The 12,682-nt window shown below is 37.5% G+C and overlaps 2 protein-coding genes across 3 annotated transcripts in view; one reads left to right on the forward strand and one right to left on the reverse strand.

Moving 5' to 3' along the window:
* Nucleotides 1-3,376: 3,376 nt before the first annotated feature.
* Nucleotides 3,377-9,207, reverse strand: ANKRD49 (ankyrin repeat domain 49). Its single transcript, XM_077780626.1, has 3 exons — nucleotides 9,154-9,207; nucleotides 6,033-6,387; nucleotides 3,377-4,891 (listed from the first exon to the last, which is right to left on the reverse strand). The coding sequence occupies exons 2-3, from the start codon at nucleotides 6,288-6,290 to the stop codon at nucleotides 4,478-4,480; spliced, it is 672 nt and encodes a 223-aa protein (XP_077636752.1). The 5' UTR covers nucleotides 6,291-6,387; nucleotides 9,154-9,207; the 3' UTR covers nucleotides 3,377-4,477.
* Nucleotides 9,208-9,374: 167 nt separating this feature from the next.
* Nucleotides 9,375-12,682, forward strand: part of MRE11 (MRE11 double strand break repair nuclease) — a 72,211-nt gene continuing 68,903 nt past the window's right edge. The window contains exons 1-3 of one of the 2 annotated variants that reach the window (XM_077780611.1): nucleotides 9,375-9,451; nucleotides 10,153-10,280; nucleotides 11,911-12,043. In XM_077780611.1, the coding sequence (XP_077636737.1) occupies nucleotides 10,261-10,280; nucleotides 11,911-12,043 (153 nt within the window). In that variant the 5' untranslated portion in view covers nucleotides 9,375-9,451; nucleotides 10,153-10,260. Of the gene's footprint in view, nucleotides 9,482-10,152; nucleotides 10,281-11,910; nucleotides 12,044-12,682 lie in introns of both variants that reach the window. The other variant, XM_077780612.1, reaches the window with a different exon arrangement.

The raw sequence follows: 12,682 nt of genomic DNA on the forward strand, positions 1-12,682 counted from the left end.
CCCACGAACCTCAAGATCATGACATGATCCGAAGTCAGACGTTTAACCAACTGAGCCACACAGACGCCCCTAAACAAAAATTTTAGATCTGTAATGACATTAAGAGATTATCTGCCATTTCTCCAGGTGTTTACAGTTGGAAGCTGGTACCACTCTCATGTTCTGACACAGGGTGTTGGCTTCTCTTATCCCTTCTAGAAGTCAAAAACCTGTGTATCAACCTAATAGCATTTTGTTCAGCAATGCAATAAAAAATTTACAGTTGTAATGGTGCAACCTATTAAAAATCAGGATTTGATTATTATATTAATTAATATAGAGAAGTTAGAATTTCCTTAAAACAGACTATGGAGAGTTTCTTAGAAGCCAAAGCTAGGAGTGGGATGTGGGCTGTTCTTACAAATGATACTCAGTATTGAAGAGTGTGTTCTGTATCTTATTGTATGTTTCATCCCAATTTTTTAATGTGTTCAAATAATCTCATTAATAAAATACAATTTAAAATGGAATCAATGATTATCTAATTTTTAATGTATCTTGATGAATATTTAGAGTATAAAGAAAACATGTACACCAAAATAAAATTAAATTGCATGCTAATAAAACAATTTTGAGGTAAGCCAAATTATGAAATCTTCATATTTTTGATGACATACGGCAAGGAATGTTTGGCAATGTCTAGATACATTTCCAGTTGTCACAACTGGGACGGGGGAGAGAGAGGTACCACTGAAATTTACTAAGTCAAGGCCAAGAATGCTGCCTAACATCCTACAATGCGGAATGCCCCTCCCCCCCAACAAAGACTTGTTTGGGTCCAACATCAACAATGTGATGAACACTGACATACAATTACCTTTCTAGATAGACCCCCAACCTCCCCATTGTCTGAGGGTGCAGACTAAAATCAAAAGAATGGATCAAAACCCTAATACCTTTTTCTCCCTTTTGATTTGTCTTATAAGCTTTGCCAATTTTCACATTAAAAATATGTAAAAGCACATGAAAGCAAATCTGAACTCTAGTGCTTTTTTTCTGGTATGTGCCCTGGAGGATCTGATTTTTGTTATCTGGTCTTAATAGGATGTCTTGGTCTTAGAATTGGCCCCTTCAATCAGGATGCATTTTCTTCATGAGTTACTAAATTGAGGTTTGAAAAATCTTACAGGCACCTGCTTTTTAAAAAGAGGATGGGTTCACTTTCTTGGTTTCTTTATGTTTTGTTCTGTTGATTCCAAAGAATTGCCTGTTTAAGGCAGCTCTGTCTGAACACAGAACTCCAGTGACTGGTCAGGAGACAGTGCTCCTTATCAATTCACATTAACTCTCCAATGATGTCTTCCTAATTTTTAAATACTGTACATCTAGGAGAAACGAAAGGCTGAGCATATAATAGAAAAAGAAGAAAAAACAAATTAGGCAGCAGTTTGCCTGTAGATTTCTATTTATTTCATTAAGTAGATTTTCTGTCCTTCAAATCCTTTTACTCTGAGACCCACTGGCAGATGACACCATGTCATTAAATTAATGACGATTATTAGATGTACCTGAATGCTGATTGGATAATTGGATATGAACCAAATATGGGTGTTTTTGTGTTTTTATTCCATTTGCTCAACATGAACAAGACCCATCCTGAAAAGGGGGGAAGTTAGGTATGAATTTAAAGATTGACTCATTTGATAGGTAGTACACAATGAAAGAAGTCACTCTTAACTTCTTAGCCCTGGATACACTCTGGAAACATTTTCTCTCAGAACTTCATTTCCTTTCAGTCCTTACTCCGATCCTTTTTTTTTTTTTTCTTTTCTTATTCCTTGTGTTTTTTCTTTTGTTGGAGACCTCGGATGTCTGAAAGGGACCTTTGAAAAGGGAGTTTTTCCAGAAATGGAAGTGTTTTGATTTTTGTCATAATAGATGCCAATGAATAGAAATAAATGAATGCTTTTACATCCATAATATAAAGACTCTAAATCCCATCATTGTGGTAGGTTATGGGTCAGAAAGCTCCCTGGAGAAGCATATTGAAGATTTATAAAAGCAAAGCCAACTAATTTCACTGTGAGCCTGTGAATTATGTGTTTCTTGAATAATGATAAAGTCACCTTTCCTCAAGCATATAAGATCATCACAATTAAGCCCATAGTTATGAAAAACAAATTTTAAAAAGTCTCTGGAGAAACTCTCCAGGTTAAAGAAAATTTTGTTTGCAAACTGAGCTCTTTTTTCTTGTTTTTTTTTGTAATTTTAGAACATGAGCAGGAGAGACAGACAGAGGGAGAGAATCCCAAGCAGGCTCCACGCTCCAAGTGAACCCTGACTCAGGACTCAAACCCACGACTGTGGTATCATGACCTAAGCCGAAATCCAGAGTCAAGGCTCAATGGACTAAGCCACCCAGCCACCCCTTTTTTAGCCTTCTTAAAGCAAACTGGAAAGTACAGGTAATTAAGAGCCAAAAGCATGATTAGTGAATGCCTTCTGTGGATAGGGAAGACCAGTGAATACTAAAGAAAGGACAAAGGAAGCAAACAATACATATTCTACCTTCAGGGATGGAAGGGATTTCTCTTGTGCATGGAGTTTGCTACGTAGCACTGGTTGAATGTTGAGGCCTGGAACCAGGGAGCACTCACATCTCAGCTTCTTAGAAATAAGGAGGGGTCTTTGGCCCCATACTTAAGTGGAAAGCTTACATAAAATCACAGATGCAACTTATTCCAAAGTAAGAAAGGAGCCATGGGCTCTGTGACTTAACTACTCTAAGTAGGTGGCCTCGTTTAGCAGTCTACCGAGATAAATGGGGTCCCGTTCTACTTATTGTCTGTATCATTGTACCTGTCTTTTGGTATCATTAAATTGGGCCAAACACTTTCTGCCTCAATCCTTGCATCATAGACATTGATACTCTGAGGCATCACCTAGCCAGAGATCATGAAGTAACTGAAGCTCTCCTGATTCTTGAATCTTGTTTGTCACAATGATTCAGTTCGAACCTTATCCTTTCTGAGATGATTCAAGTTTTTTGAACCCAAAAGCCACCAAATGTATTTGATTACATAGCATTATTAGTCCAGAACAACTGGATCACCTGGGCTGGCTCAAAAAACAAAAACAAAACCTCAGTGAATATATAACTGACGCACCATTGGTTTAGTTCCCTTTCCATAGCATGTCAGTTCTGCTGTTAAGAGGTGAGGGAAAAACCCTTTGGGAACAGTCACAGAGAGGTAGGTAACCAACGGGAAATTCCTGATGGAAAGACTGAGAGAAGAGTTATTAAATAAATGTATGCTGGGTGAATGAATATGTTACGGACCCAAGCCAAGGAAGAGATACATTTGTTATAAAAAAAAAAAAAAAAAAAAAGAATTGGTGCCATTTTTGTTGCTCAAATTTTTTATTTTTTTTTCTGAATATTTATGTTTATGCTTCTGTTGCTATCCATGCCGTGGCTTTTTAAAGCTTGAGCCACTTTGTGGTTCCAGCCCCAATATAATCATCATCCCTTCACTTCTAGAATTCCTTGTCCCCTGTCTCTTTGCCTTTGCAGGACTTGTATAAAAGGAGGATCTTGGAAAAGCAATACTTCCTGTGAACAGGAGAGACCATCTGAGCAGTGCCCCAAACAGCAGGATTAGGGGGGTAAAACCAGTTGGAGAACAGATAGATCATGATCTCTTGGACCAAGGCAGAGTTGTGTGCATGTCTGAGAGGTCATGCTGACTCACCAGTGGAATAAGGATCACGTGGGTTGACCAGGGTGAGGTAGGACTGTCCACAGGATTGTGTGAGCTGTGGTAGTGGAGGCAGTATATATAACATTCGTGGACTAAACACTTAGCTAACTACTTTCCCGAAAATGGTCTATGCTCTAAAAGACAAAGATCTAGGCTTTTCTTCTGTTTTTTTTTGTAAAACTTCCGACAATTCCAGTCACTACTAAGTCAGTTCTTACGGTTTAAAACGAAAGCAAATGGCTATGGTGATGTCGAGAAGACAGCTGACCTGCACCAGTATATTTAAGATTTTTAAATTAAATTCTGAGTTAGCTCACCTTATAAAAATACATGTCAATATACTAAATACTCAACAAAGATCCGGGATAGGGGATATTTAAAAATACACTTCTCTTGGATCAGCACCAAAAATATCATTAGTTTTCTGTACAACCCGTTACAAGTTTTTAAGTAGAAGTTAAAATTATTTCTGATAAAAATTACAAACTCCACATAAATCAGTAAAGATATAGCCAAACAACTTTCAAATACACTTTGACATCAAGGTCAGGCATTTTCACTCCGAAGGGCATTCGAATGTGTACCACTGAAAGTCTGCAGTAAAACATTTTTGATGTCAACTCTGTATTATGGGGTATTTCATATCTCACACAAAGGAGGCACTGGTACTTGGAAAATTATTAGAACCGTTATGACTGAGGTGAAGAATTTGTGCAGCCTTCCACAATTTCAAAGAGTTAGTGATAGATGCTTGTTCTCCGGGCGATATCAAATGCAGTCTCTTCCAAGTTGTTTTTCAGACCTGGTTTGATGTAGCGGTTCATCAGGAGGAGTTCTAGGGTATCTTTGCTGTCTCTGTTCCCGGCAGCAAGATGTAAGGGGGTCAAGAGGCCTTTTGTTTGCGCGTTAATATCTGCATCATGCTGAAGTAAGAGGGAAGCTACTCTGGTATTATTCCATTTACAAGCACTGTGCAGGGGCGTCCAGCCATCCACAGTCACCGCATGGACATCTGCCCCTTGTGCAATCAGCTCACGCACAACGTCTAAGTGTCCACTGTAGGCTGCTCGATGAAGAGGGGTATACTCATCTTCATCTCTGGTGTTCACGTGAGTGGACTTTTCAGAAAGTAGTCTCCGCACTGTAGTAAGCTAAGGAGGAAGAGACATCTTTAAAAATCCTGAACAGTCAATGGAGAAAATTAAACTGTCTCATGGTGTTAAACTTGATTAAGTTCAATAAAAACTTCCTTGTTAGCAGATGACGTTAAAATAAAAATGACTTAACATCTCTTTCGGGGACAACAGATTTAAGAATGAATAGTTAGTGTCAACCACGCTCTTGCATCTAAGAATGTGATTCTCTGAATATTAAAACATACATTTACTCCTGGTCCAATTAAGGCTCATCGCATAAAAGCTTTAGTCCTAGATAAATAATACAGGCTATTGTGTTTAATACTTTCTATTTCATTAGTGAAGAAAACATACTGATTGATTCTTTGACAGTAGGGTTATCACACCAATATACACAGTGTGTAACTCTAAAAAATAAACTTCTTTATCAGAAGACAAAGCTACAAGGAAATCTAGAGATTAAAGAGCTCAAACTAAAACAACCTTAGAAATGTGTTTTCAGGAAGTGATTTTCAGCTTGGGTCTTTGGATCTCTGGTGGGATGCAGTGTGCTCTTTGATTAAAAAGTTGCCCCAAAATACAAGACCTTTTACTAACAGACATGGAGGAACTTAGTAAAATGAGGTAGAAGTGGATGAGTGGGAAAAATAGATTGGATGATACTGGGCAAATTAGTACTCCTGAATCTCATTTTCTTAAACTCTAAAAGGGAATATTATTATCTTGTAGGGATATAGGAGGATTAAATCAAACAATGTAATAAAGCACATGTTAATTCCCATCCTCCCTTCTCTAAATGATAGTTGTATCTAGGATGATCTTAATGACTTAATAGAAATGATTTAAAAATATAGGTGACTTCTTGCCATCTTTATAATTATCCCTTAAACTTCCAAATAATACTTGATAGGATGTTTTGTGGCTTACTATGTACTTTCATGCACATTGCCTCGTATGATCCTCAAAATCCTGTATGAAAGATACAGGTTTTATGATGGCCACTTTTACAGGTAAGAAAATAGAGGTTCAGAAATGGTAGGATTTGCCCAAAGTTACAAACCAAATAGAGGTTCAGGGAAAAGGTCTTCTGGCTCCGAATCCAATACTTTTCCTACTATATTATGGTTTCCTCTTTAACGTTTTTGTTTGTTTTTACCCGATTTTTTTCAGCAGCCCAAAGAAGCAATTTGCTTGGATCTTTTTCCATTTTTTTTTCTTGCAATTGATACCACTCTTCAGTTTTTTCATCTTGCTCCTCATCTTCGTCAGAATTCCCTACCCAGAGACTTTGGGTACCAGTGGGAATAAGGTGCCCATGTGTTTCCAACAATTCAAGTTGGTTAAAGTGTTCAGAAAAGTCCAAGAAATTTTCTGGATCTGGTTTTCCATCATCACTGACTTTCCCTTTTTCCATTTTCACTACTGTTCTAAATACAAAGCATTTCAAATGCCAGGGTATAATTAATCTTTCTAGAGACGAATTATGTCTGCTTTATTTTATCCATCAAGATCTGGAAACACAAACACAAAAATTATTAGAAAAACAGTAACTGAGTGTTTATCAACAGCAGAGATAAGTTTTGTAAACACACACAAATAAACCCTGTTTAAACTTTTTGGATTATTGGTACCCTTTACAGTCTCTAAATACTGGAAATGAGTTTTCAGTTAGCTATATCTTCAATGGTCTAAAACTCCTTATTTTCTTAAGTCAATGGTCATATTACTCTGAATCTATTGGTTTAGATACTATTGTATTATATGGAGTGATAAATTCTTAAAGTTTCTAAATTATAATTTAAACAAAAGGTATATTCATGATTTTTATAGACTAGACACATAGATGATGCAAAGCAGAAACAAAAACTTATAGTTTCTAATAAGCTACTTCAAAGACTTGGGCATTATTAGAGATGGCATAGCCCCAAGGGCATCTGTTCAAATCTCCTATCCTACAGATAACTTTATCATAGCATCTATAATAATCATCCTATTTCCACTTTAATAATTTCAGGCTTAGGAAAATCCACTGCTTTAAAAAGGAGTCCCATTTATTGATAGACAATTATAGTTCTCAGTTGGCTTCTTATTTTGAACTGAATTTTGGCCATCATTCACTCCATTCAACAAATATGAATAGAATGCTCGGTATGTGCCAGTGTCTGGACATTGGGATTCAGTAATGAACAAGGTCCATGTCTTAACCTCATGAAGCTTATTGTCTAATGGGGATGACTGGCAAGAACAGCATGATCTATGCTATAACAGGACCCTGTCCAAAACAATGAGTATACAAGAGGGTTATAATTAACCCAGTCCAAGTCCTAAAGGATTAGAGAAGGCTTCTTGAAGGAAGTGACACTTATTCAGCTAGGCTGCCATATTAACTTATAAAACAATATCAGCTTAGAGAGTTACACAGCTTATTAAATCTTAACCAATTTTTAAAAATGTAACTAATATCTTAAAAATACCATTTCTCAGCCTCCCAATTATATTTGTTGAAATCAGTCTATCAAGGCTCTTCTCAGATGTTATCTCTTCCGTTAAATCTTTCCTGAACTTCAAAATCAGATCTCTCTGGTAGCTTTTTTTGTGCTACGTATTGCCTTGTTTCAGCACTAATTTGTTCTTGTTTTAGTCCCTCAGAAGTTAATAAGCTTAAGGATAGGGGCTATATTTAACTTATATTTATGCCTTACTTACACAGAGGGCATTAAGAAATATTTATAGAATTAATTTTAATTAAAGCCCTATCATTTGATTTTGTGTGGAATGGATTCAGAGAAGTTTCAGGTTAGTCATACCCTTAAGATACTAATTTCTTTTTAATCTCATAAGTTAAATGGTATTCAGTACTAATGTGGCATTAGATTTTATAACTAGTGCTAAAGTACTAAATTCAAGCTTAAATCTGTCACTCATAACTAATAACTTCTCTTGGCCTGTTACTTCATTGTAAAACGGAACTACTATACTAAAGGATTTCCAACTCCTCCCCAGCTTTTCAGAGTCTATTGAGAGACCTCATCAGAACTGCTTTGCATTTTACTAGTTCTCTTGGAATTTTCACCTTTTATTATTGACGTATTGTTGATATACAATGTTAATTTTAGGTATGTGACATAGTGATTCAACAATTCCATACATTACTCAATGCTCACTAGAGTATACGATATTACTGATTATATTTACTTATTGATTATACTCCTATATTATTGACTATATTCTCTGCTGCAATTTTCATCTTTATGACTTACCTATCCTATAACTGGAGATTTGTACCTCCCAGACCTTTCAGCTATTTTATCTATCTCCCCACTGCTCTCACCTCTGGTAACCACCAGTCTGTTCTGTATTTCTGATCTTTGTATTTAGGAACTCCCATTGGAGTTCTCATTTTTTTCTTTACTCTCAAACTATTCTCTGAACCTTGCAACACAAAAATGATCATACATCAATTCATTAAACACTTAATAGATACCAAGAAATAATATAGCACATATTTTAACCCCCTTTTCCTTTCTAGAAAAACTCCTCCCCTTTTTATAATAAATTTTGAATTTACTGCTTCAGATAGAATAAGTCACATATAAAATTTATTTTTAAATTTTAGGTAGATTAATAGTCAAACCTAGAGTCAAAAATATATTAAGATTCTTACTTGACGATATTCCACTAGGAAGAAATAGGGTATGTTTCTTAACTTAAAAGAACATATTTCGATAGAGATCTAAACTATGTCGACTCCTTACAAATAACTCAGTGACAGATGGGGTCATAAATCCCATTTTACAGGTGAAGGCGCAGAGTTTCCGGTAGATTAAAGCAACCTGCCCTAGATTAAGGACCCTTTAATGGAACTGAAAGGTCGGATTTTCTAATGCAAAAGTTTCTTTCTTTCTCTTTTTTTACTATACCAAATTTTACTGCTATGAGCACAAAGTAATACAGATGTACTGAACCCAGAGTCCAGGGGCGAAAATAAGGGGATGCAGGGAATACGAGGGTCCGAATGCTCTAACTCTGGGGAGTGGGAATGCGGGAGAAGCCCTCTGGCACCGATTGGTCATTTCACAGGCCCGGAGTCGCGCCTGCGGCCTTCCAAACAGCCAAGAGTGGAGATGCTGCTCCAGCCCTACCCAGGACCCACCACGCAGCCCGACCAGCTGGGCTCAGCCAGGGTCGACAGGTGACCCGCCCCTAAGGGCCCACTAGTTTTTAGGTGGCGCGAGGGGACCAAGGAGCGCGGGCCGGGACAGGCAAGAGCTACCCACCTTAAAGAAGGGAAAATCGCCGCCGCGAACCTCGCTTCCGGGGTCGTCCCTCAGCTTCTCACGATTGGCTCCCGCATGAGGGCGGGGCCTCGCCGCTACTTTCCCGGCTCCCACACGGCATTCGGCAGCCAATGAGAGTTGAAGATTTGAGTGCTCCGTCATCAGTGAGGTATCGCGAGAGAAATGAGCTGGTTTTTCTCTCCCGCCTAATTCAGGTATGTGGCCCAGAGGGTTCTTAGACGCAGGCTCGGGAGGTGCTGTTTCCTTTTTCCTCTCGAACGCCGCCCCTTGTTCCCGGGTAAAAGACGGCCTGGGGGGTCCGATGAGGGTATGGAGAATGTGGGTGTGGGGCAGTTTAGGAATCGTACCGCCTATTTCTGTGGGATTGGGGGCGGAAGCCGTGAGTGGATTGACCCTCTTCTAAAGAATGGGACGAGACCCTGGAGGGTTCTGGTTCTGGTGGTGGGGTGTGTTGAGCCTTGGGATCTCGACGGAACCAGGAGTCCGGACGCGGGAGGGGTGGTTTCGCGGTGGCAAACACTCTTGCCCGAGTATCCTGGCCATTTCCACTTGCCTTGCGGGCGCCGAGCGTTTTTCCGCGGAGCACGTGTTTCTGTTTATTTACACTAGTTTTAAAGGTGGGCCCTTCTCTTTTCATAAATTAGACCTTTTCTTTAAGCAGTTTTGATTTTTAGCATGAAATACGTCGGGAGTCACGTCCATGCTCCAGGGTAGACTGCACATGCAATTTAAACATTTCTGCACGCCCAGAGTTGTGTGCTAAGCCAGAACTACCTTTTTTGTCCATTCGATAGACATTAGTTTCCCATAGTTTAATCATAATGGTGCAATTAGAATGGCACTGGAGATGTGCCATTTACTATTTGTTGATTCTTAAATAAAAATATAGTAGGTGCTTAGATGAAGATGAGATGCCAAATATTGGTAGTCTGATTTTAAAAGAATGTGAGTTTTATAATAATGTAATTTTGCTTTTAGTATTTGCTAGGATTTGAAATCGAGTGAGTTCTCTGACATATTTGAGCACACGACCCAGGAGTACTTGGAGAAAAAACTGGTTCCAAAGGCCCGGGACTGACTGCAGAAATGAGTCCTGCAGATGCCCTGTAAGCACTTGTCTTCTGGAATCTTTTTTGTTGCTTTGGATTTCTAAAGCTCATCAGCTATGATCACCTTAAAAGAAAACTTACTTAATAAATGGGCAGAATAAAGAGTTTGCCCATGAACAGAAATGTTAGTCATCAAAAAACATTTAGAATGTTAAAAAAATTAATATTGTATGTTTACTGACTAAAAGATAATATACGCCTATAGGTTGAGGCCTTGTAATTTGGTGTATTACTGTAGTATTTAAGTTTATATTCTTCAGTTTTGTCTTAAAATATTGAAGCTATATAAATATTCTTGAACTTTTGTGAGGAAGTCTTAACTAGTCAGTGCAAGCCTATTTAAACCGTATATTGCTCTAGCATTGAATCAGTTGGGAATGAATTTGAGTAAAATGAAAATCAATAAAGGAATCAGAAGTTATGTGGAAAAAGCATTAGATTTGGAGTCTTTCACCCTGATTTCAGTTCCTTGGTTAATAGTGTGTGACCTTGGGCAACTTTGCAATTCTCTGACCTTACCTCAATTTCTTCATCTTCTATATGTAATTGGAACAAAATTGCCTTTGTCAGATAAATTGAGAATTCATTTGAAAATACTTTGTAAATTGCTATGGAAGCATAAGGGTGATGTGATCTTGAAAGTATTTTGAACAACCTGTGTGTGTGTGTGTAGCAATTAAAACTGTGTGCATATATATCATCTGAGGTTTTTGGAGAGAAACCTTTTCTGGAAAAGTCTCGTATATAAAGATTTCAGTTTTGGAGATATATATGGAAGTTTTTTTAAGTTCCCTGTGATTTAGTGAAATTAGCCTGAGTGGTTAAATCCTGTTTCTTCCACTTGGTTATGCAGTAAATCATTTAATTTCTCTGTTTTGTGTTCTCATTTTTCAGAGATAGTATTTCCCTACCTGTTGACAAGTGGAAGTTGAGATGAAATCATAGATCCCTAAGTATTTTAAAGAGAGTTAAAAGTTACATTAAATTTAAAAAAGCATTAATTACTACATTGCTGCTTCACATAAAAGTCCCTTTGAATACCACCCAATTCAAATGGAATTGTAAATGATTCTGGTTTGTTACCTGGCCAAATTTGTTATTGAAACTCTGACTTTGTATAGAGAGTAGAATCAAGCAAGTGTCTTCAGGGACTGGAATGTAAGTTTACTAGCTTATTAGGATAAAATCCGCTTGTAAGAGGAAGGGCTTTTTAAATGAACCAGTCCAAGTATGATTTTCCTGGACAAGTACAAAATAAACAGCAGGTTTAGATAGGGGGTCAAATCCTCTTAGTTTTTCACTGTGGAATAGAATTCAAAAACAACCAAGCTTTGGGGTCCAGTGTACAAAGGAGTGTATAAAACTGGTTGTAACAAGGTTATACTTTTTTGAAGAAGTCACAGAATTTTTAAAAAATTCATATGTTTGTTCTGCTTTGAATTAGTGGTAGGCAAACCGTGTAATGTTAAAGATCTGTTGGATACTTCACATTTTTAGACCTATTTTAAGGATAGAAAAGCGATTTTACTACATAATTGCTCTTATTTATCTTATAAATTTAGATTTTAATTGGTTTGAACATACTTTTAACAAATTATATTGACCTGTTTTTTCTTTTTTAATACAGTGATGATGAAAATACATTTAAAATCTTAGTTGCCACAGATATTCATCTGGGATTTATGGAGAAAGATGCAGTCAGAGGAAATGATACATTTGTAACATTTGATGAGATTTTAAGACTTGCCCAGGAAAATGAAGTGAGTTGGGTTTACATTTTTCAATTTCTATTATGTTCTCTTAGTCAATAGGCTCTTGACTTTCGTAAGTTAGAGGTTGGTTTTATAGGTTCATGTGCTCCCGTTGCCTGCTTAAATGTCAATATACTGAAAGTGCAAAGCAGATTTGAGTGTCTTGTCCCCTAATTCAAGTAGGAGCTACTTTTGTGAGAGATTTGTAAAAGTTTACAAATATTTATGGGGTGTTTACTGAGTGCAGGATCCTGTGGCAGGTTCTATTTGAAATGGAAACCGTCATAGTTTCTGCTTTCTAAGAACATAAAGCGTAACAAGATGTGAGGTAAGACAAATGCCCATAATGCCCCGATGAAAGGTCTCAAGTGGTAAGAACGATTAAGAATTAAAAACAGCCTTTCCTGGGAGGTTAGGCATAGAAGAGATCAGGTAGAGGATAGCAAGATTAGTTTAATGAACGAGATGGCATTTAAGTTGGGCTTTGAAGGAAGGGTAGGCTTTTGATGGGTGAAGAGCATAGAGAATGTATGGTTCACAGGAAGAAGGACACAGAGATGAGACAATGTGACAAATGTTAGGGGCACAACAGGTCAATTTGGCTCATTAGTAGGCCATTTGTTAGAAAGCTTGCTGAAAGACTAAAGG

Source organism: Crocuta crocuta, unplaced genomic scaffold (assembly GCF_008692635.1).
Source record: "Crocuta crocuta isolate KB4526 unplaced genomic scaffold, BGI_CrCroc_1.0 scaffold78, whole genome shotgun sequence".
In the NCBI taxonomy this organism is placed as follows: Eukaryota; Metazoa; Chordata; class Mammalia; order Carnivora; family Hyaenidae; genus Crocuta; species Crocuta crocuta.